Genomic DNA, 22038 nt, shown 5'->3' on the forward strand with positions numbered 1-22038 from the left:
GGCTAGGCATTGCTGAATGAAACATAAGGATGAGAACCTTCCATTCTACTTGTGTGACTTAAATTATTGGTGGTGGAATTGTCTAACTCAAGTGGTTATGGAGTTCGTAGTCTTCATCAGAATTCAGGTTGAGAGGACAGTGTCATTCCATGTTTTTGAACTGGTAACTAATGGAGTGGAGTAGGAATGGATAGTTGATAATGTATTGCTTTGTGGACTTCACTGATGAACATCCTTGTAATACATGTGCAAATGAAAAAGCCAATATTTAATGAAGAAAAATTTGCTTTCAGGTGAATCACTGCATGGCTACAGAATTTGTATTCAGGCTATTTTGGCAGACAAACCTAAAATTGCAACAATGAATTTAGGAAAGGTAAGCAAAATATTCCACTTACTGGTTGTCTTGTGGTGGCTTATTGCAAATCTAAATAAAATGCACATTATTACAGCGACTATTTCAAACATTTGACAAATATTGGACTTGTGTATGAATAAGGGAATACAGGGAAAAGCTGATAAATTTGGATGAGGAAAGATGGGAAGAGAGTCAAGTGGAACATAAATGGCTTCTTTCTCCATTATATAACTTGTATAATTGAAAAGACTTTGGGTGACATCCATTCTTTTAAGACCACACTGCTGGCTGTTATCTGCTGTCTCCATTGCGCTCCTTTTTTTGATTCTGCAATTATTGTTCAAGCTACTCCACCCCCATCTCCCATAGGATGTAAACCCTTGTTTGTCAGATTTCTGGATCACCTGTCTTTGAATGCACACAAATTCAGTTCAAACTATTATTGTCTTTCTTATCAGCTTTACATTTTGACTTGACTGTTTATTGAGGTGGCAGGTCTGCAATTAAGTTATACCTGTTAGAAAGTACAGTGACTGCGTGACTTTCTGTACACAACATATTTGCTGTTTCCTCCCCCAACCCCCACTGATTGCACCATCTTTATTATGTTTGGATGTTGAAGGTCTGAGTTAATCAGCCCATTATCATTAAGAAGTGTTTATTCTATTTGATGTTTGACCATTATCATACAAAGATGTTTGAGTGAGAGATGTTGGGTTTATCAGAATTCTGAAGAGCTGGTGAGTGGGTTTCATTTCAGCAAGCAACTGAGCATTAACATTTTGAAGTGCTCGTGGGGTGAATGCAGACTTTGAGTCAAGCTTGATTTTTTTTCCCTCGGCTCATTTTACATTTCCATCAGCTCATTTTACATTTCCATCAGCTCTGTTTTGAAAAGGACATCAGGGAGCCTCTCGTTTCCTCCTCTCACGTTTTGGTTGTTGACACGTTGCAAATGACAAGTTTCAACTAAATTTGCATAAGATTTTAAAATTGTGAAATTATTTTCATAATTGTTTTAAAAAAAAATACATATGCACGTCTTGTGGAATTAATGAGTGGAAATGTAAAATGTATGCAGAGTTCACGTTCCAAGATCCCCTGCCTCCATTTGTATAACATTCACCGCTCTTTACAGTGCAAATCGGGAAAATTGACAGTATTTCTGGGGTATTGTTTTATAAAATTGTTTAGTAAGCTTTAATAGATTTGTGGCCATTTTGAATAATTTGTACAAAAGGCTTTGATTTCAATTTGCTTCATGATGCTTGAAATAACATTGAGAGGTTGGGTGATTTGTGTTTCAACATTTGCTCAATGACTTTTATTGTGAATGCCTTCAGGGGCCCTGGTGGGTAATAGTTTTTTTTCCTCTGCATTCTTAATGAACGTAACTAGTTTTGATAAGTCAAATAGTTAGGGATTCTGTTTTTGGTTAATTACAAAGCTTTCTGCTCTTTAACTTTTTCCTTTCTTATCTCGTGAAGTGTAGTAGTGATATTTTTAATTTTTCAGTACCTGGAAATGTTGAGATCCCAGTATAATAAACCAACTAAATGCCTTACCATCATGTGGGCCCTTGGGCAAGCTGGGACAGATTTGGCTGAAGGATTGAAAGGTAAGGAATCATGATTAACTTTGGGAGCTTGAAAATGCAAAAGATTGGAATTGTTCTATAATTTGGCTTAATGCTATTTGTTACATTTCTCTAACTCTTGATCTTGGTTTATAAACTTCTGTATCTCATTTATTTACATCTTCACCAAGTGAGCTGCTGGGAATTCAAAATACTGGAAACACTCAGCAGGTCAGGCACCATCTGTAGGGGGGGAAAAAAACTGTTAATGTTTCAGGTCCAAAACACTTCATCGAACCGGGAAGGTGGGGTGGGGGGTGGAATTATTTTTCAGTCACAGAGAAGGTAGGGGAAGGGATGGGTAGAATGCATTTATGCTTTTTTTTAATGTGCTGCTAATGGCAGGAATGTGGGATATGTCCAGCAGTCTAGGATAATGGAGAAAGAAAAGTAGGTAACTAACATCTGTCTGTATCAGAACTGGCCACTTCTGCTAGTCAGCTCTGATTTTCTATATTATTTATAAATATTACATTCCCAGCATCTGAAATTTTAATTTGCTGCTGAGAACTCTTCTTTGAAACCAGATTGATTAAATTGGTTATCTTTGTCCAAAATTTCTCTCATTTTGTCTTCTCTCTACCAAGTAATAAAGCAAAATGCCCAGGTCCAAAGCAAATTTAGTGCAAGCAATTGTTTCTCTTTCAACATATTCTGACCTGAAAACTGTTCTGTTCTTCTACTCTAGTATGGCTTAACATTATGCTTCCTGTATTGGGCATCAAAACACTATCTGCCTTTGCAATCAGCTACTTGGACAGACTACTAATGTGAGTATACATAAACATAAGAATTTTAAATTTGGAAAAGCCGTTGCAAAGTCTATAATGTATGCACTGTATGATTCCAAGACGTGTTCAGTACAGTAAAGAGCTGTTTGATCCTCTTCTAACTGTTGAATAAATTTAGGATTTAGTATGTGATTTTCTTCTATTCCCAAATATAATACATTAGTATCCTGCATGTCTGCCCTCCATGTCCTGTTGTTGTCGTCTCTGGATTCTCTCAATATAGGTCAGTGGCTGAGTTCTGAAAGAGAATTAATTTGTTGAAAGCTTTTAGCTCTGGATTGACCATGGATATGGTGGGTTTAGTTTAAAATACAGCTGGCTTGCTTTCCTTGGAGAAGAGAGAATTCTCAACTATCTAAAGGCGTTCCTACCAGAATTAAGGCTAAGGCATTCTCACCTTTCCTTAAAACAGACTATTTAACAGGAAAAAAACAGGTTTTATCAACTTTGTCTTTAGTCAGGGTGGACTTTAATCAACATGTTTCCTTTCTACTCTGGAGATGAGAGTATTTGGGAGAGGGTGGCTACATTGCCTTTTAAAAGGTTGAATAATAGGAGAGCCCAATAAATGCTAATAGCTGTTCTTATTTCCCCGAAATACATAGGGCAGTGTTCTTTTCATATACAAGCACATGGTAATTGTCCTTCATCTGCAGTGGTAAAATATCTCTGCAGCCAATCTTCTAACATTAGACTGCCAATTTTTTTTTAAACAAAGATTTTGGATCTGACTGAAGCTCTCTTCCCTTGACGAATCTGGCTTTGTTTGCTTTTCAGATTAAGATTTGAGTGTTTGCACTTTCATTCCAAAATGGTTTGCCCGATGCTGGTGATCATTTGCCTTCATTCTAGAGGTCCTGTTTTCTTGCAGTCACTGCTCAAGATTTGGTGTGGTGTTTGTGAGCAGGTGAAAACAGTAACTTCGTGGCCAGCTTGCTGAATTCTCTTTAGAACACAACCTAAACCTGCAAGTAAAAATTAGATTGTAATAGTATGCAGAATCCAGCTAAACATGGGCAAAGGCAGATAGAATTAATAAGACAGAAAAGACGGTGAACCTTAATTTGTAATTAAAAAAACAGAAAAAGCTAGAAAGTTGGCAGGTCAGGTAGCATCTGTGGTGAGGGAAGCTGAGTTAATGTTCCAGGTTGATGATCCTTCAGTTTGCCTGATGTGCAGATTCATTTTTAGATTTCTAGCATCTGCAGGGTTTTTTGCTTTTATTTTAAATTGCTTTTTTAAAAAAATCTCCAGCATAAATTTTATTTGAAATGAAGGGTACTCTGACTTGTAAAAGTAACTTTTGGGGCCAGAAGGGCAGTGATGTCATGCAGTTTTTAAAACAAATAGTTGCACTTTGTAGACAATGACTCTAAATTTTTTTGCAAAACCTCTACTGGACAACTTGTATGCAAGGGTACCCCAACTTGATGTTGTTGAATTGATTTCAGTGTTGCGTTGTGCACCCTTGGATTTGGCAGAGTACCTTTTGACAATTTGTTTTTCTGTGTTTAATGGCGTGTGTGCCAATGCCATGAGTTGCTGTTGAATATACTCTTGCCATTATTCTTTAAACAAAATCAAAGATGTTGTTTTGGTTCAGTATTTGACTTGCTGTTGTGATCTTAGCTGGCTCACTATTTAATTGCTCAAAATCAATCACAAATAAGAATGAAAAGTGGCGTTTGGAGAGAAGGGCTATCAGTGAGAACTTGTCAGGTGTGTTACTTAAAGGCATGTTAAGAGATTATTTATGTAATACATGCTATAGATTAAACTTTTAATCTCTCTATAATTATTCTTTAGGATGCATTCTAACTTGTCCAAAGGATTTGGGACAATCGGACCAAAAGATTTTTTCCCATTGCTGGACTTTGCATACATGCCTAACAACTCACTTTCAACCAAGTAAGTTGGAATGTTAAATCTGATGCTAGTGCATGAAAACAGTTGGTTTCTGGGATTGTTCTGTATTTGAAGTTTATTTCAAGGCTACATACTTCATTAGTTTTCTCCCCCCAACTACACAAGTGCACAGACTAAATTTGTACTGAGGATAAAAGTGAATATTTACTGTTTTCATGGATGCAAGTTCACCCCAGCTTCAAAACAGTATAACAATTAATTTGTATTTGATTACATCACCTTGAACCTTGCTCTAAAGTCTGCAGTCTTCTATTTAACTCCTATTTATCAAACTGATTTTGACTTTCCTATTAGTATGTGGCTATTTTTGAAGCTGGGAGAGAGAGCAGATGAACTACTTCAGCTAATTGCATGTACATTCCTGGCATTGCATTCTTTGCCTGGGAAGATTTCGGTATTTTAAATTAAATTCACTCTTGGTATTACCGTTGACTGAGATTTTCTCAATATAGGAATTTTACTTGCCTCTCTTCAGTGCAATGTCACCAGTGCATCAGCACCTTTTTTTTAAAGGTGGGAAACTGAAGATTACATACCTTCAATTACAACTTTAAAATGTTAAAGTAAACTTATTTGGATTACAAAATAGTGTATTCTCAACTGAATTACATCTAACAAAGCATTTAATTGGAAGAATTGTTCAAGTTGTGTTGTTTCAGAGCATCCTTGGGTAATTATTTCAGAACATGGCCCATGCAATGTAATTGTTTGATAATTTGCTACAATTTTCCAACTTCTTCAGTTTGCAGGATCAGTTGCGTCAACTTTATCCAAAGCTTAAAGTGTTGGCACTCGGTGCCAAACCTGAATCTGCACTACACACCTACTTTCCCTCTTTCTTATCCAGAGCAACGCCCAACTGTCCTCCAGACATGAAGAAAGAGGTGAGTGAATAACTCTAATTTTGCTGCAGTGGAATGCAGTTTTGGGAGAGAAGTAATTCTTTTGTCAAGATAAGAACATAAGAAATAGGAGTAGGCCATCTGGCCCATCAAGCCTGCTTTGCCATTCAATAAGATCATGGCTGATCTGGCTGTGGACTCGGCTCCACCTACCTGCCTTATTCACCATAACCCTTAAGTGTCTTACTACGCGAAAGTCTATCTGTGTCTTAAATAGATTTAATGAGGTAGCCTTTATTGCTTCCCTGGGCAGGGAATTCCACAGATTCACTACTCTCTGGAGAAAAGCAGTTCCTCCTCTTCTCCATCCCAAATCTACTTCCCCAAATCTTGAGGCTATGTCCCTGAGTTCTAGTCTGGCCTACCAATGGAAACAACTTTCCTGCCTTGATCCTATTGATCCCTTTCATAATTTTGTTTCTCTAAGATCCCCTCTCATTCTTCTGAATTCCAGTGAGTATAGTCCCAGTTGACTCAATCTCTCCTTGTAGGCTAAACCCCTCATCTCCGTAATCAACCTGGTGAACCTCCTCTGCACCGCCTCCAAAGCCAGTATGTCTTGCCTCGAGTAAGGAGACCAGAACTGCATGCAGTACTCCAGCTGCAGCCTCATCACTACCCTGTACAGTTGCAGCATAACCTTCCTGTTCTTAAATTCAATTCCTCTAGCAATGAAGGCCAACATTCCATTTGCCACCATGATAACTTGTTGCACCTGCAAACCAACCTTTTGCGATTCATGCACCAACCAGCACTCCCAAGTTCCTCTGCACAACATGTTGCAATCTTTCACCATTTAAATCTGATCTTCTATTTTTCCTTACAAAGTGAATGACCTCACATTTACCAACATTGTACTTTGTTTGCCAGATTCTTGGTATTGGTTTATTATTGTCACTTGTACTGAGGTTCAGTGAAAAACTTGTCTTACAAACTGGTCTTACGGGTCAATTCTTGCCCCCTCACTTAACCTATCTACATCTCTCTGCAGACTCTTCACATCCTCTGTGCAATTTGCTTTTTCACTCAATTTAGTGTCATAAACTTGGATATGCTACACTCAGTCCCCTCTTCCAAATCATTAATGTATATCGTGAACAATTGCAGGCCCAGCACTGACCCCTGCGGCACCCTGCTCACCACTGATTGCCAACCAGGGAAGCATCCATTTATCCCAACTGTCTTCTATTGGTTAACCAATCCTCCATCCACGCTAATACATTACCCCCAACTCCATGCGTCCTTTATCTATTAGTCTTTTATGCGGCACCTTATCCAACGCCCTCCAGAAATCCAAGTACATAACATCCACTTCCTCTCTATCCACTGCGCTTGTTATATCCTCCTAAGCAAGCTCTTTAGATTCTTCCTAAAAATGCATTCTCAGTATTTAATTTTTATTTAGAAGAAAAAAATGATTTTATATCCAGCTTAATTTGGCATTTGTAAATTTAGATAATTATGAGGTTGAGATGAAATCGAGTTCCTTGAATTCTACTGAGGCTCTGCACTAAGCTTAAAACAAAAATCAAGCTTGCTTTTTGTTTTGGGGAGGGTCACCTGGTATTTGTACTGAACCAATTTCCACTTGTTATCTAAAATCTCTTGCTAATTGATCATCTGGACCTTTAAGAGGAGATAGTCCTATCTATGTATTTTGAAACTAAAAGACACCTTTAGATTCAGATTAGTTTATTCTCATATACACCAGAATACAATGAAATTCCTTGCTTGTGTGAAGCTTGCAGAGTAAACAGTATACATGTGTAATAATAAATACACCAATGAGTGCAAAACAATGGTGAATGGTGCAAGGTACAACAGAATGGTGCAAAGATAGTAGTGCAATCTGAAGTGTGCGTTTCAAATTATTTCTTCACCTGAAGTAAAACCTGGCAGCAAAACAACCTGACAAATGTAAGAAATATCAGTGAATCAATCCCAATAAGTGCTATGTTAGTAGGTCTGAGTTCCATGAAGTCTTTATTTATCAATTAATTAAAATGGAAATGAATTGATTCCCAACTGAGAGTTTTTTAAAGTGTGGACACGCTTTAACCTTACGATAATGCCACTATGTTAAAATGGCCTGGATGTGGTGACGGTCTCGGCTCCCCCATTAAGAATGTATCTGACTAAGTTGTGGAAGGTGATTTGATATCTGTAGAACTTGACTTCCTGCAGCTGGGGCCTTGGGGAGGTGGGTTGTAGGTGAGGGTGATTGAAAAGAATAGTTATCATTTAAGTAAATCAGCAGGAAATAAGTATGCAGATTTATTATAGCTCGCATGTACCTGCAACTTTTGCTTATTGATCCTTTCACTTGGAATTGCTTAAAACTTTACCTATGTTGAATCCATCTGAATGTAGCATTTGCAGTCAAGCAGTGATGAAATAGTATGCTCATTCTGAATCACTTCACATATGTCTTGTGCAGGTTAGTTTAAAATGAAGCAAATGTCTTTTTTTTTTAAACTTGCAGCTCTTAAGATGTATGGTTGAATGTTTGACCACTGATTCTAACAGCTTCAGTGTTTGGAGACAGCTTTACACCAAACATCTTTCACAGTCTAGGTAAGTAGTGCAAACTAAAGAAATGGTTGTTAGCAGATGAACAATTTCATGGAGTAACTGTGACAATCTATCCTGGTATTTATAGATTTTGAACAAGTTCTTATCTCGAGCTAGCATAAGATCCTGTTTTTGCTATTTTCTGAGATCTGTTTTGTGACCTAGTCCATTTTGGAATTTCTTCTGCAGCTTGATATGAATATTGAGAATTTTTCTGAATTCAATGCACATCTTGTCATTAGTTAGTTGAGAATATGATTTCCCAACCATCTGATTTCCTTCTTGGCAAAGAGCTACTGTCATCCAATCCAAATTTCCAGGGCCATGGTTGAAACCCAACCTCTAGTTGTCAGAAGTCATGCATGTTGGCGAGCAATAGACTTTTGGATTCTTTTCCCTTGCTGCCCCTCTCAATTATTTTGAGCTGGTGTGCTTGGTGATGTTGTAATCTAGATTAAGCTCGCGGAAGTGTATTCTTAAACATGCCTTCCACATTGAACATTGATTATGAACTCTCAAGTATGCTTTTGGTTTGTGTTTTCTAACTGAGCCAACCTGTATTCTGCAGATAGGTGCCGACTGTACCAGGTCACTTTTTGATTGGTAACTTGTTTACTCCTAGGCTTTTGAAGGGTGGGGCGGATGCCAAATGAAATTCGGGTGATGAAAGGAGTTTGCAGTATGAAGGAGTGAATTGCAGGTTAAGGAAGTAATATGTCCTATTGAATAGTGATTCTTTGCTTCCATGCCCTCTCTCTTTTTTTTCTACCCACCCCCCTCCCCCCACGCTCCTTTGCAGTTGTGGAGCTCTGCCAAAGTAGTTCCTGGAGCAGTTGGACTGTGTGAATCAATAGCAAAGGAAATATGAAGGTTGATGTTCAAGCTTTTGGTATGCAAGTTCTATGGGCTATAACAGTTGCCATCCAGAGTTTGCATTTCCACTGTCTAAAAGTTTCATTTGTAGGGGTACAAAATGTTAAGAAAATGACAAGTTACTGTAATTTTAATAACATGAAGGCCTCCAGTTGCTTTCCCACACATTTAATTTCCTTAAGAATACTTTTGGTATGTGTATGCCATTCTGTGGAGAGTTACAAGACAATTATGTGGATGCCAGGGACAAAATTGGGCTTGTCATGATCTTAACAACTGGCACCCTGTTGATGTTTGTATTCAGTGTCAAAGTTGGCATATGAGGGGTAGGCAAGGGGCAGTATTCTAATGACATGCAGATTAGATTACGGTTTTGAGTCCATTGTGTAGTTCTCCACCAATTTTCTTCCAGAGGTTTTGCAACATTCTGGCAAGGTGCAGTCAACTATATGTAGAACATAGAACAGTACAGCACAGGAACAGGCCCTTTGGCCCATGATGTTGTGCCAAACTAACTTAATCGGATAACTATTTGTGTTTTTATATTGGGCTGCATAAATGATAATAGTGGCATTAACTGATTTAACAGAGAGCCTGTTTTAATGAATCAATTTACCTTATTGCAAAATTTAACATTAGATTTCGTTGAGGTTAGTTAATATAAAATAGTATTTTTGTGCAGTCCAATTGAATGCAAATACAAAGGAATTATCAGTATTTTCCCTTGACAAAGATCCGATCTCAATTTCTTAATTTCACGTTGTATATTTTTTGAATACTACATGAACATTTTCTGTCCTCCATCTCTAATGAAAAGTTATTAAAGCAGCTTTTATATTTCTATAGTTGTACTTCAAAACCATGCCTTTTTTTAAAAAAAAAGTTAAGAATTTAAGTGGTTTACTCAAACAGCACTTTGCATTCATGAATGTTTGAAATGATTGTAATTTTATTTTACTCGTGTACTTATCAGTTTCAAGGTGAAAAGTATATTGCTTGTTTATTAAGTGATTTTTTTTCTTCCAGTCTTCTGTTAAATCATCTTTTGGAAACCTGGACCAACATTCCAGTCAAGGTAACTTTCTTCAATTATTGCTATAATTTATTTTCGGTTTGAACAGTCGTACAGGCATTTTTGTTTTTGCAAAGAGTATTGCTATTTAACCACAGCCTTGGTTGGAAAAATGGCATTATTTTCATTTAACTTTGGGCTGGGTTTTAACTGGAATGGAATCAGGAACATTTTCTATAGGCTGTTGAGACATGCAAATTGATGCAGTTAGCTTCTATTCTCTGAAATTTTGCAGATTTAGTACTGAGTTGAAATGTTGCTGTTAATACATAATTGTATACAACTCATGGTTTCAGTAACCATTTATTGAAGAATTTATCTGTCACTGTGTGAAGAGTTGGGAATTCTGTTTAGTAAAAGCAGAAATTCTCTCATGAGACTGGCTTTATCCTCCTCTACCTCTGGCAAAAACTTGATGTGATCAGAAACGTGAGATAGTAAGACCATGATTTGTATCTGGAGGGGGGGTTGGGTGTTATGTTTCCAAAACAAATTGAAAAATCTGTAATTAAACAACTGATCCATTGCCAAGGTCTCCTTTTGTGGGAGTCATTTTTAATGCATTGTGTTCAGAAGTTGTTTCCTTTGATAGTTCATAATATAGAAAGCAGACCAACTACATAACACTGAACCATTTTCACTGCAAAAAAAATCATTGGTCATCAGTAAATGGGAATGAAAAAATATACCTTGTTAAAAATGGCAGGTGATGAGCAATCATGGGATTTTACTAATGTGCTTGGTGTTTACTTTTTTAAAATGGTGTATGCTTGCATAAATAAGTGAACTTTGAAGATCCCTCTTGCAGGTGCAGAAATCTCTGCAGGAAACAGTGCGATCATTTAAAGTTACTAATGAAGAACTGTCTGGAAAGGGTGTCTTGAATTCACAAGATATAAGTGCCTGCAATACTGCATGCAATGTAAGAGATTAAACTTAATATTTGCTGTGCGAATGACAATTTGAATATTATTTCCATTGTCTGATTTGTATGGGAATGTCTGTGGCTGGTCTTGTATAGTTGTAGCCTGAATCATCTTTTGCTATTTTTTCCATTTCCCCATAGATTTTTCTAAACCCTATCTTGAGTTGGACATGGTTGTCACTGGTGATGATGGCATTTAATTTTATAATTGATTCATTATTGTCACATGTACTGAGATACAGTGGGAAAACTTTGCTTTGCATGCCATCCATACAGATCATTTTGAGATGCAAGTACATCGAGGTAGTACAAAGGGAAAAGGAATAGCAGAATATAAAATCAGGTTTATTATCATTGACTTGTATGACATTTGTTTTGCGGCAGCAGTACAGTGCAAAGGCATAAAAATCACTAAATTACAAAATAGTGCAAAAAAAGGTGGTATTCGTGGACTGTTCAGAAACCTGGAGGGGAAGAAGCTGTTCCTAAATCATTGAGTGTGGATCTTCAGGCTCCTGTACCTTTTCCCCAATGGTGGTTACTAGAAGAGGGCATGTCCTGGATGGTGAAGGTACCGCCTCTTGAGGATGTCCTCTGGTGGGGAGGGTTTTGCCTGCGATGAAACTGGCTGAGTCTACAACCCATTGCAGCCTCTTGCAATCCTGTGCATTTCGAGCCTCCATACGAGCCCGTGATGCAACCAGTCAGAATGCTCTCCACTGTACATCTAAAGAAATCTTCAAGAGTCTTTTGACGTACCAAATCTCCTCAAAGTCCTAACAAAGTAGAGCCGCTGGTGATTGTTCCTTTTTTGTGATTGTATCAATGTATTGGGTCCAGGATAGATCCTCAGATGTTGACACCCAGGAACTTGAAGCTGCTCACTCTTTCCACCACTGACCCCTCAATGAGGACTGGTGCGTGTTCTCCTGACTTCCCCTTCCTGAAGTCCACAATCAATTCCTTGGTCTTGCTGATGTTGAATGCGAGGTTGTTGCAACACCACTCAACCAGTTGATCTATCTCACTCCTGTATGCCTCCTCGTTGCCATCTGAGGTTTTACCAACAACAACTGTGTCATCAGCTAATTTATAGATGGTGCTTAACCTGTGCTTAAGCACTGAAAATGCAGAGCAGACAGACAATAAGGTGCAAGGGCCACGACGAGGCTAGATTGTGAGATCAAGAGTTTCTTTATCATTCAAGAGTATTATAACAGTGGGATAGAAGCTGTCCTTGAGCCTGGTAGTGCTTATTTTCAAGCTTTTGTATCTTCTGCCTGATTGGGGGGGGGGGGGGGAGAAGAAAGAATGACTGGGGTGGGAGGGGCCTTTGATTATGTTGGCTGTTTTCGTGAGGCAGCAGGAAGTGTAGACAGGGTCCATGGAGTGGAAGTTGTTTTTTCATGATATGCTGAGTTGTGTCCACAACTCTCTGCATTTTTTTGTTTTGCAGTCTCAGGCAGAGCAGTTGCCATACCAATAGGATGCTCTCTATAGTGCATCAATTAAAAATTGGTGAGGGTCAATGGGGATATGCTGAATTTCCTTAACCCTTTTAAGGAAATAGAGATGCTGGTGTGCTTTCTTGGCCATAACATCAACATGGTTGGACCAGCTGTTGGTGATATTTACACCTCTGCACCATTGATAAATACATGGGTGAGAGCTCCACCCTGCTTCCTGAAGTCGATGAAAAGCTCTTTTGTTTTACTGACATTGAGGGAAAGGTGGTTGTTGTCTAAACATCATGCCACTAGGCTATCTCTTTCCTGTTCCATCTCGTCATTATTTGAGATCTGATGTACTATGGTGATATTATCTGAGAACTTGTAGGTGGAGATAGAGCAGAATATGCCCACAGTTGTGAGTGTATAGGAAGTAGAGTAAGGGGCTGAGATTGCAGCTTTGGGGGGGAGCCAGTGTTGAGCATAATTGTGGCAGAGGTGTTACTGACCATCTTGTTGGGGTCAGTCAGGAAGCTGAGCATTCATTCCAAAATTCCCTCAAGATGGTGATGAGCTGTTGTCTTGCATCATCACATTCTTTGTGATGAAGGTACTCCTGCAGTTTTACTAACTATGAAGTTACAGGATTTTAACCCAGTGGTGAGGAAGGAAACCATGTGAAACTTGGGACAGGAACTTGCAGGTGGAAGTGGTGTAACTTCAGTATTTACCCCTGTGCTTCTCCAATTTTTGCTCTTGGAGAGAGCATTTTAAGATGGGATATCATTTTGTACATATCAGCTGTCTGAATCCAACTATCCTGCTGCCACCTCATTTGGCTCCTCCACTATCTCCTATCTGAAAACCTTTTAGTCCCACATTACGAAGGCTATAATAAATCTAGTCAAAAGGAAAAGAAAAGCATACAAGAGGTACAGAGAGCTAGGTAATGTTAGAGATCTGGAGGAGTACAAGGCTAAAAGGAAGGAACTTAAAAGAGATTAGGAGAGCCAGAAGGGGACATGAGAAGGCCTTGGTGGGGCAGGATTAAGGAAAACCCCAAGGCATTCTACACGTATGTGAAGAGTAAGAGGATAAGATGCGAAAGGATAGGGCCTATCAAGTGCAACAGTGGGAAAGTGTGTATGGATCTGGAAGAAATAGCGGAGGTACTTAATGAATACTTTACGTCAGTATTCACCACGGGAAAAAAATCTGGGGGATTGTAGTGGGGACTTGCAGTGGCCTGAAAAGCTTGCGCATGTAGATATTAGAAAAGAGGTAGTGCTGAAACTTTTGGAAAGCATCAAGTTGGATAAGTCGCCGGGACTGGATGAGATGTACCCCAGGTTGCTGTGGGAGGCGAGGGAGGAGATTGCGGAACCTCTGACGATGATCTTTGTGTAGTCCATGGAGATGGGAGAGGTTCCGGAAGATTGGAGGGTTGCAGATGTTGTTCCCTTATTCAAGAAGGGGAGTAGGGATAGCCCAGGAAATTATAGACCGGTGAGTCTTACCTCAGTGGTTGGTAAGCTGATGGAGAAGATCCTGAGAGGCAGGATTTATGAACATTTGGAGAGGTGTAATGTGATTAGGAATAGTCAGCATAGCTTTAAGGGCAAGTCCTGCCTTACGAGCCTGATTGAATTTTTGGAGGATGTGACTAAACACATTGATGAAGGGAGAGCAGTAGATGTAGTGTATATGGATTTCAGCAAGGCATTTGATAAGGTACCCCATGCAAGGCTTAGAGAGACGTGGGATCCAAGGGGACATTGCAATGTGGATCCAGAACTGGCTGGCCCTCAGAAGGCAAAGAGTGGTTGTTGAAGGGTTGTATTCTGCATGGAGGTCGGTGACCAGTGGTGTACCTCGGGAATCTGTTCTGGGACCCTTACTATTTGTGATTTTTATAAATGACCTGGATGAAGAAGTGGAGGGGTGGGTTGGTAAGTTTGCGGATGACACGAAGGTTGGGGGTGTTGTGGATAGTTTGGAGGGCTGTCAGAGGTTACAGAGGGACGTAGATAGGATGCAGAGTTGGGCTGAGAAGTGGCAGATGCAGTTCAACCCAGATAAGTGTGACGTGGTTCATTTTGGTAGGTCAAATACGTTGGCGGAATATAGTATTAATGGTAAGACTCTTGGCAGTGTGGAGGATCAGAGGGATCTTGGGGTCTGAGTCCATAGGACGCTCAAAGCGGCTGCGCAGGTTGACTCTGTGGTTAAGAAGGCATATGGTGTATTGTCCTTCATCAATCAGGGAATTGAATTTAGGAGCCGTGAGGTATTGTTGCAGCTATATAGGTCCCTGGTCAGACCCCATTTGGAGTATTGTGCTCAGTTCTGGTCGCCTCACTACAGGAAAGATGTGGAAGCCATAGAGAGGGTGCAGAGGAGATTTACAAGGCTACTGCCTGGAATGCAGAGCATGCCTTATGAAAGCAGGTTGAGGGAACTCGGCCTTTTCACCTTGGAGAGACGGAGGATGAGGGGGGACCTGATAGAGGCTTTTCCCCAGGGCTGAATTGGTGGCCACAAGAGGACATAGGTTTAAGGTTCTGGGGAGTAGATATAGAGGAGATGTCAGGGGAAAGTTTTTTTTTCTCAGAGTGGTGAATACGTGGAATGGGCTGCTGGAAACTGTGGTGGAGGCTGATATGATAGGGTCTTTCAAGAGACTGATAGGTATATGGAGCTGAGTAAAATAGAGGGCTATGGGTAAGCCTAGTAATTTCTAGGGTAGGGCCATGTTCTGCACAGCTTTGTGGGCCGAAGGGCCTGAATTGTGCTGTAATTGTTCTATGTTCTATCAAATCAGAAAAGAGAGAGCCTCGTTTAAGTATTGCAGGTTGATGTTTGGAGGGATAACTCAAATATCGTGCTGTAGGATCCTTCTCATCCAAATAAGAGGCAGATTGTAACGCATCTGAAAGCACTTTCAGTACTATATTGGAATGATATGCTACATTTTTTTGGTGCTCAGGACTCTGGAGTCTTGAATTAACATTATGGTTTGGAGCGTGTGGTACTAACTGACCATAGTTGATTAAATGCAAGATGTGGATGTCAGATTGTGTGTGTGTTTCTGCTCTTCCTCTTTTCGTGCTCAATTGAAGAACAGTTTTATTTTGTGCACTTTGTAATGGACAATAACTCTATTTACATGTTTACTTTCCAGAATCTCCTGCAGAAGCTGAGAGTTGGTGGCTTTCCCTGGTTTCGTCTGTTACTTGTCCTTATGGTTTTTACTGCAGGGTTTGTGCTACATGATATTAGAGTACATGGATCCTTCAATGGTTCGTAAAATTAATAATTGTTGTTGAATGTTACTATTTTGAAGATGCTTGATGTTTTGGCTACAGTGAAGGTAGTCTGCCAAATTAGTGACTGCTTTAAGCACCTTATGTTTTACCCCAAACCCAAAGGTTGGGGCAGGTGGTGTTCACTGAGATCCAATTTGTTGGTGATAAAATTTTTATTGAAGCTTGACAGTGATTTGCTCTTTCAGTTTTAAAGTTTTTTCTCGTCACTATTTAAATTTCAAGTATATTGTTGGATTTCTTGTAAAAGTAAAATGCAGAGCAATTCACTTTGAGTCTCCCTATAAATAGTACTTGGCTTTTCAAACATTTAGCTGCCACTTAAAATAGCACATTTTTAGTTGGTAACTAAGTCGACCACTTGGGTCACTTCCGGAATTTTGAAAGTTGGCACATGAACACCTTATTGTTCCTAACTTTTACCCTGCTCATGGATAGTTTTTTTTTGCTCTTCCTGATGCCTTGCCATGAAGGCACATCAGAAATGGCCAAGTCAACAATTGGAACAAAATGGTATGAACATAGTTTGTGTTCGTAGGTAAATGAGATGAACGGAACCTGTTGATTGGCAGTCGTGAGGAGTATTGTTACATGCTTATCTGATAGGAGCCTCTGCTTTTTATTACATTTCAGTTACTTAAACCAAAAGACAGTTGAAAATCCAAATTTGCAGATGTTGCCAGGTTAGAAGGCACAGTAAATTTTGTAGTTGAGAGGGATGTTTAATAGGGGTACAGATTTAAATGAGTAGCTAAAATTGGCATTCATTGCAATGATGTCCACTTTGTATACGATATCTCTTCTGGTGGGAGGATCCAGAACCACAGTACACAATTTTAAAATTAGAACTAGGCGCTTCAGGATCAAAATCAAGAAGCACATTTTCTACACAAGTGTGATGGATATCTTGGCTCCCATCACCAAAGGAATACAATTGTTGATTTTAATTGGAATTTTCAAGACTGAGAGGTTTTTAATCTGTGAGGGTGTCAAGGCATATGAATTGAAGGCTGGAGGTACAGATTAACCATGACCTAACTGATTGGGCTCACAGGAGTGAATGGCCTATTTCTTTGTAACAATTTCCAGATGGTGGCCTTCATGCTACCAGATTTATTTGTAGCTAACTGAGAAAAATTGACCTCAATGAGGATTGTAACAGACTTCAGCTGGTATAAATTAATGGGCAGAAGAATGGAAGCTGTATTTTAGTACAGTGTGAAATCCCTTTTGGAAAAAGTAATGAAGTGATATGTATTGGTGCAATATTAAGGGAATTACAGGAATATAGATCTGGGAATTGTACCAAAATCTTTGAAGGAACAGGGCAAGTTGAAAAGGCATTGATTTATTTTAGAATTTATATTGGCCTTGTGGAGTAGTGTCAAACAGCAAGAAAGTTATGCTGAGAGTTGTAAAAATGCTAGTCAGGCCTGACTGGGGTTGTACGTTCAATTCTGGCTATTGTACTTTAGTTGCCGAATCCCTGGAGAGGGTGCAGAAGGGATTTGCCAAAATAGAACAGGGATGAAAGACTTGCAAGGCTTGAGATTTTTCCAAATGGTTAAGAATTATTTATTGATATTAGAATAAAATTACATATGACTTGTAACAGATCACAAAATTGGTGATGTAAATGAACATTTCACTTTTAATGGATGGTTTTGGGGGCCATAAAGATTGACCCCCCCCCCCAAAAAAAAACAAAAACTCCTCACTGACTTTTTGATTCATGCCTCAATTCGCCTATCCAATTGTAGAAAAATGGAGACATCTTAGCCTTGGTCTTGTCCCAGAACATTTACCTATTTGATTAATTTCTGAAGGGTAATTACTTAAACAAGAAGGGTCTGCACAACACCAGCCCCCATCCTTCCCATTTCTCCCATCCTTCCTATATGTTAAGACCAGTTTCATGGCCTGTGTTCTGCTGATGGTTGTACAGTACAAATTCTTCACAAAAACCAAGGCCGAATTGACATAACTAGGACAACAGGCCAGCATAAATTGTTTGTAATCTAGAGTGTGAGGAAGTCAGTTCTTTTGTTTCTGCAAATCCTGAACTCATCATTTTCAAGAGCATCAGAAGTCTGTTTTTTCAACTTATAAACCTATTTGTTATGTTTCTTACCAGCTGGTTATGGGGATATACTAGGTTTGTTCTGCTTGGAGAAAAGATGGTTGGTTGGTTACTGGGGAGGTATGCTGAAAATTTAAGTTTGCAGTTGCAGAAGGGTAAGCAGAGAATGGAGATGGTTTTGCTATTCACATTTCAAGTTCAACATATTCAGTCTTTTGTATGAAATGTTTTTAACATTTAGTACACTTAAATTCTTTAACATGACTGAAAATGTTTCATTTGGGTTGCTTTAATTTCTGTGTTGGATCTTGCATATGTGGTTCTGCTTTAAAGACCTTAGGCCACATGAATGTTGATGGAATGTCTGCTAGTGCTTTGTTCATATGAGAGGCATGTATGGCCAAATAACAGTAAAATGTTTTTGTACTTGAGTATGGTGGAACTGCCAAGCTCCAGCTTGATTCTCAGTGCTTCAGTGCTTAGCTTTCCTGCGTATTGTAAGTGTAGATGGGAAGTTGCTACAAATTTTCATGCATTTGATGGAAGGACGCCAATAGATTTGAAGCTGGTTTAAGGAGCATTAAAGTTTGGCAGTGTCTTCCAGCAAGAAATATCAGTTGGGTTGGTGGTCTTTAGCTATCTACTGACACTCGTGCTGTCTGCAGAGGTGGAAGTGCAAGAAAACCTCCAGAGTGGAAGATCCACCTCTTGCAAATGGAGAAGTGTTATAAACATCCAGCTTTGAGTGTTATAGAAGTGTAGATCTAAGATGCCAGTTGGATTTGGGCAGCTTGCATAACAGTTACAATATTTTGGTAACTTTCTGTGATCCAACAAGAAAAGCAGCATGCATTTAATTAATCTTGCAATCACACTATTTTATGCCTGTACCTAGTCAATCACATTTTACATTTGTGTTACAGGGAGAAATTTTCAATAACAAAAAATGAGCTTGCATGTGTTCCTTGTAAGATCAGTGTTTCATGTGTGCTTATGGATATGTTGGTGCCTAATGTGAATTAGCTCTTTAGGAAACTTCAGACCGCAGAATTTCAAGCAAGGATTCTAATCATTTCAGATATAGTCTGCTGGGGGAATTTTCATATACTTTATATCATTTAAATTATTGAAACCACTAATACCTGTATAAAGAAGCATTTGAATATTATTAGTACTGGCCAGCCATTAATTCTGTTTATAATCTTCCTCAGCCTCGTCTTCCGCTCATATCCTACAACAGTCGGGGGTGATGTCTGTATCTCAGCAGGCTTGGAATAAAGTGTCTTACTATTCCAAACAAGGATATAGGTGGGTGCATTTGATCAAGACTATCTGAAAATGTTGCTGCCTTTTTTCCAGCTGTTGCTTTACTTTAAAAAGAATACTGTACAAAGTACAATTTGACTTTTCTCTACTGTTAACTTTCAAATACCATCGGTCTTTCAATTCTCGACTCTGCACTTCCTGTCAAATTGATCTTTATTATCCTCAGTAATTGTTAATATCCATAATGAGGAAGTTAAAAATTACAGTAACAATTCAGCTTGCCTGTAAAGAATGTCAAAGTACTATATTGTTTGAATATTTTGACAGTCTTAAAGGCTTGAAATTACAAAGTCTGAAATTGATAGTAGAACTTACTCCATTTAACAATATATCTTGTACTCTCAGAGGGAACAATGTCACAGGGTAGTTGCATATCAATTATCCATTAAATCTGTTTGATGTGAGATTTGTTGGAATTTTATATTGATTTTTAAAACTGGACACATACATAATATTTAATTTTTCTAGTTGATAGGAATAGGTGGGAGAGGTTATTGAGGACTAGTGGGACTTAGGGGAAGTGGGGTGCAGGTAGCATAAAGGTATGTAAACACTGGAAACACCTGTACCTGTGTTGTGAAATCACTTCTGTAATTACCAATTGCATTGTGCTTTCCTTTAATGGAATTATTCCAAAGAATTTGCATAAGCAAATAAACCAACTGACTTGGCAAGGTTATTTTATAATTATTTGGTGACAGACACCCAGCCAGTGCACAAGATGTTTGCTCTCATACTATTTGTATGAAGTCTCTGAAACTTTCTGTACCATAAATCTTCAACATGAAGACTTGAAACATGATTTATAAATTAATCTCTGAATCTTTAAAGTGCATTTTATGATGACTTCTTTTGCTAAAGTACCTGCTGGTATAATTAGTTGCTGACCTGTCCACATATTCCTGTTCATCATATTCACAGCTGGGTAGAAACAAATACTCCTCATTATTATTCAGAAGCTGTAACTCTGTTTGGACCAAGTCTTGAACTGGGTTGGACAAAGCTATCTGCATCAGTTGTGTATGTAAAGGAGAAGTTGTCAAGTCATATTTCATGGATCATTGAAAATCTGCCCAAGTTTACTGAATGGGTAAGTATTAATCTTTTCATCATTCCATGCGTGCAGCAGGTTTTGATGGAGACTTGTGCAAATACATCAATTTACTATAACAATATAGTTCTGTTTCACTTAATTTTACAGTAATGAATTGACAAGATTACTAGCTTGTCACTTTCATGTTTTACTGTTCTGCATGGTTTGATAACTGGAACTTGGCTCTACAGTTTGTAATGCAAAGTGAGATCCCTCTGTCTCCATTCTTGCTCCTAGCTCTGTGGCCAGGGTAAATGGGGGTTTGTGATATTTAAGGTTCAGTCCATACTGCAAGATGATTTGATGTACTGAGACAGGCAAAATCCAGAAGAGTATGTAGAATTTTTTATATTGGAAGGATCCACAGGGGGATTATCTCAAATGGTGGAGTGTTCATTTTGCATGATAGGTAGATACTCTAATTATATTGCACTGCTTTTGCTAGATATTACACAGCTGGAGCTCAGGGAGAGTGATGCCCATGTGGAAGCTGTTATTTTCCACAGTACTTGATTTCACCCAGTTATGTCATAGATTTGTGAAAATCTGAGACTTGGGCACAGTGTGAAGTTTTTAAGTGCCATGATTCATCTTGCCTTGTCTTTTCCAGCTTCACTCTAATCTCCCAGATGCAGTGTTCCACTTTGTAGAATATGTCAAGGAACTGCTTCTCTTTATCCATCAGAATTACTTATTACCAGCTGTGGAATATACGAAAACAGTGATAATGCACTGGTGGAAACTATTTGTTAATTCTTGCGAGTAAGTATCTGTTCTGTTATCTGCAGTTTTAATTTTTCTCTCCTTTTTTCAAAATGTTTGGAGCCAGCCCAAATCATCATTGGCAGAGAAATTCAGTGCATCTTGGCTGCTTCTGGATTCTAGCGGTGCTGGTCATATTTATTGAGTACATTGAATTTTTCCAGTGCAAGATTATCTGACAAATATCACTGGTGTACAGCAAATAATCTGGCACCCTTGGGACTATGGCAGACTTTATGGACTATTGGATGTTACTCCTATTAATGTCCCAACACTTATTTCACTTTTTTGGATGTTACGTAGTTGCATTTATTTTAGTGTATCAGGCAAGCTTAAAGGGTGTGGGGGTAGGGAGAGAGAAGTATCACCTGGTGAGCCAGATGCTGAACCATTGGGATTTCTGAATAATTGGATAGGATTTAACACGAGTTTTCCTATACAATAATACTTCTCTAACACCCTCTGTACTTTAGGTACATGCTGGATTTTTTTTCAATCTTTTAAAGACAAGTCTGATATGAATGTGGGTGACCTCAGCTTTACGGTGTTTGAGTAATGAAAACTTGCCCTTATAAATCATGATACGGACTGTTTTCCAGGGATGCAAGCCTCCATGCCCCACCAAACCCCCTCTACAAACGTTGGGTTGCTTTTATATTGAATCAAAATCACACAGTACAGAAAAGGGCATTTGGCCCAACTTGTATTAATCCTATCTCCCAGCACTTGGTTCCTAGCCTTCTATGCTGAGATGATTTGAGTGCTCATCAAGATGCATCTTAAATGCTCAATGGCCACTCAGCTTTGACCACTCAGCTTCAACCACTCTCTCAGGCAGTGCATTCCACATTCTGCATTTTATGATCCTCAATAGTTTGCTCTTGTATTCAGTTTTCCCTTTATTAATTTTTTGGCCATACTTTGCTGAATTTGGAAAAAAAACTCCTGAACC

At 38.8% G+C, this 22038-nt stretch overlaps 1 protein-coding gene across 1 annotated transcript in view; it reads left to right on the forward strand.

Moving 5' to 3' along the window:
- Positions 1-22038, forward strand: part of tmem214 (transmembrane protein 214) — a 40889-nt gene that overhangs the window by 16052 nt on the left and 2799 nt on the right. Inside the window, exons 5-16 of the mRNA XM_052025234.1 lie at positions 294-376; positions 1874-1976; positions 2683-2764; positions 4592-4693; positions 5454-5595; positions 8096-8187; positions 10084-10132; positions 10938-11051; positions 15684-15801; positions 19117-19213; positions 20153-20321; positions 20935-21086. Of these exons, the coding sequence (XP_051881194.1) occupies positions 294-376; positions 1874-1976; positions 2683-2764; positions 4592-4693; positions 5454-5595; positions 8096-8187; positions 10084-10132; positions 10938-11051; positions 15684-15801; positions 19117-19213; positions 20153-20321; positions 20935-21086 (1303 nt within the window). The remainder of the gene's footprint in view (positions 1-293; positions 377-1873; positions 1977-2682; positions 2765-4591; positions 4694-5453; positions 5596-8095; positions 8188-10083; positions 10133-10937; positions 11052-15683; positions 15802-19116; positions 19214-20152; positions 20322-20934; positions 21087-22038) is intronic.

The sequence above is a fragment of the Pristis pectinata genome, chromosome 10 (genome assembly GCF_009764475.1).
Source record: "Pristis pectinata isolate sPriPec2 chromosome 10, sPriPec2.1.pri, whole genome shotgun sequence".
NCBI classification, from domain to species: domain Eukaryota; kingdom Metazoa; phylum Chordata; class Chondrichthyes; order Rhinopristiformes; family Pristidae; genus Pristis; species Pristis pectinata.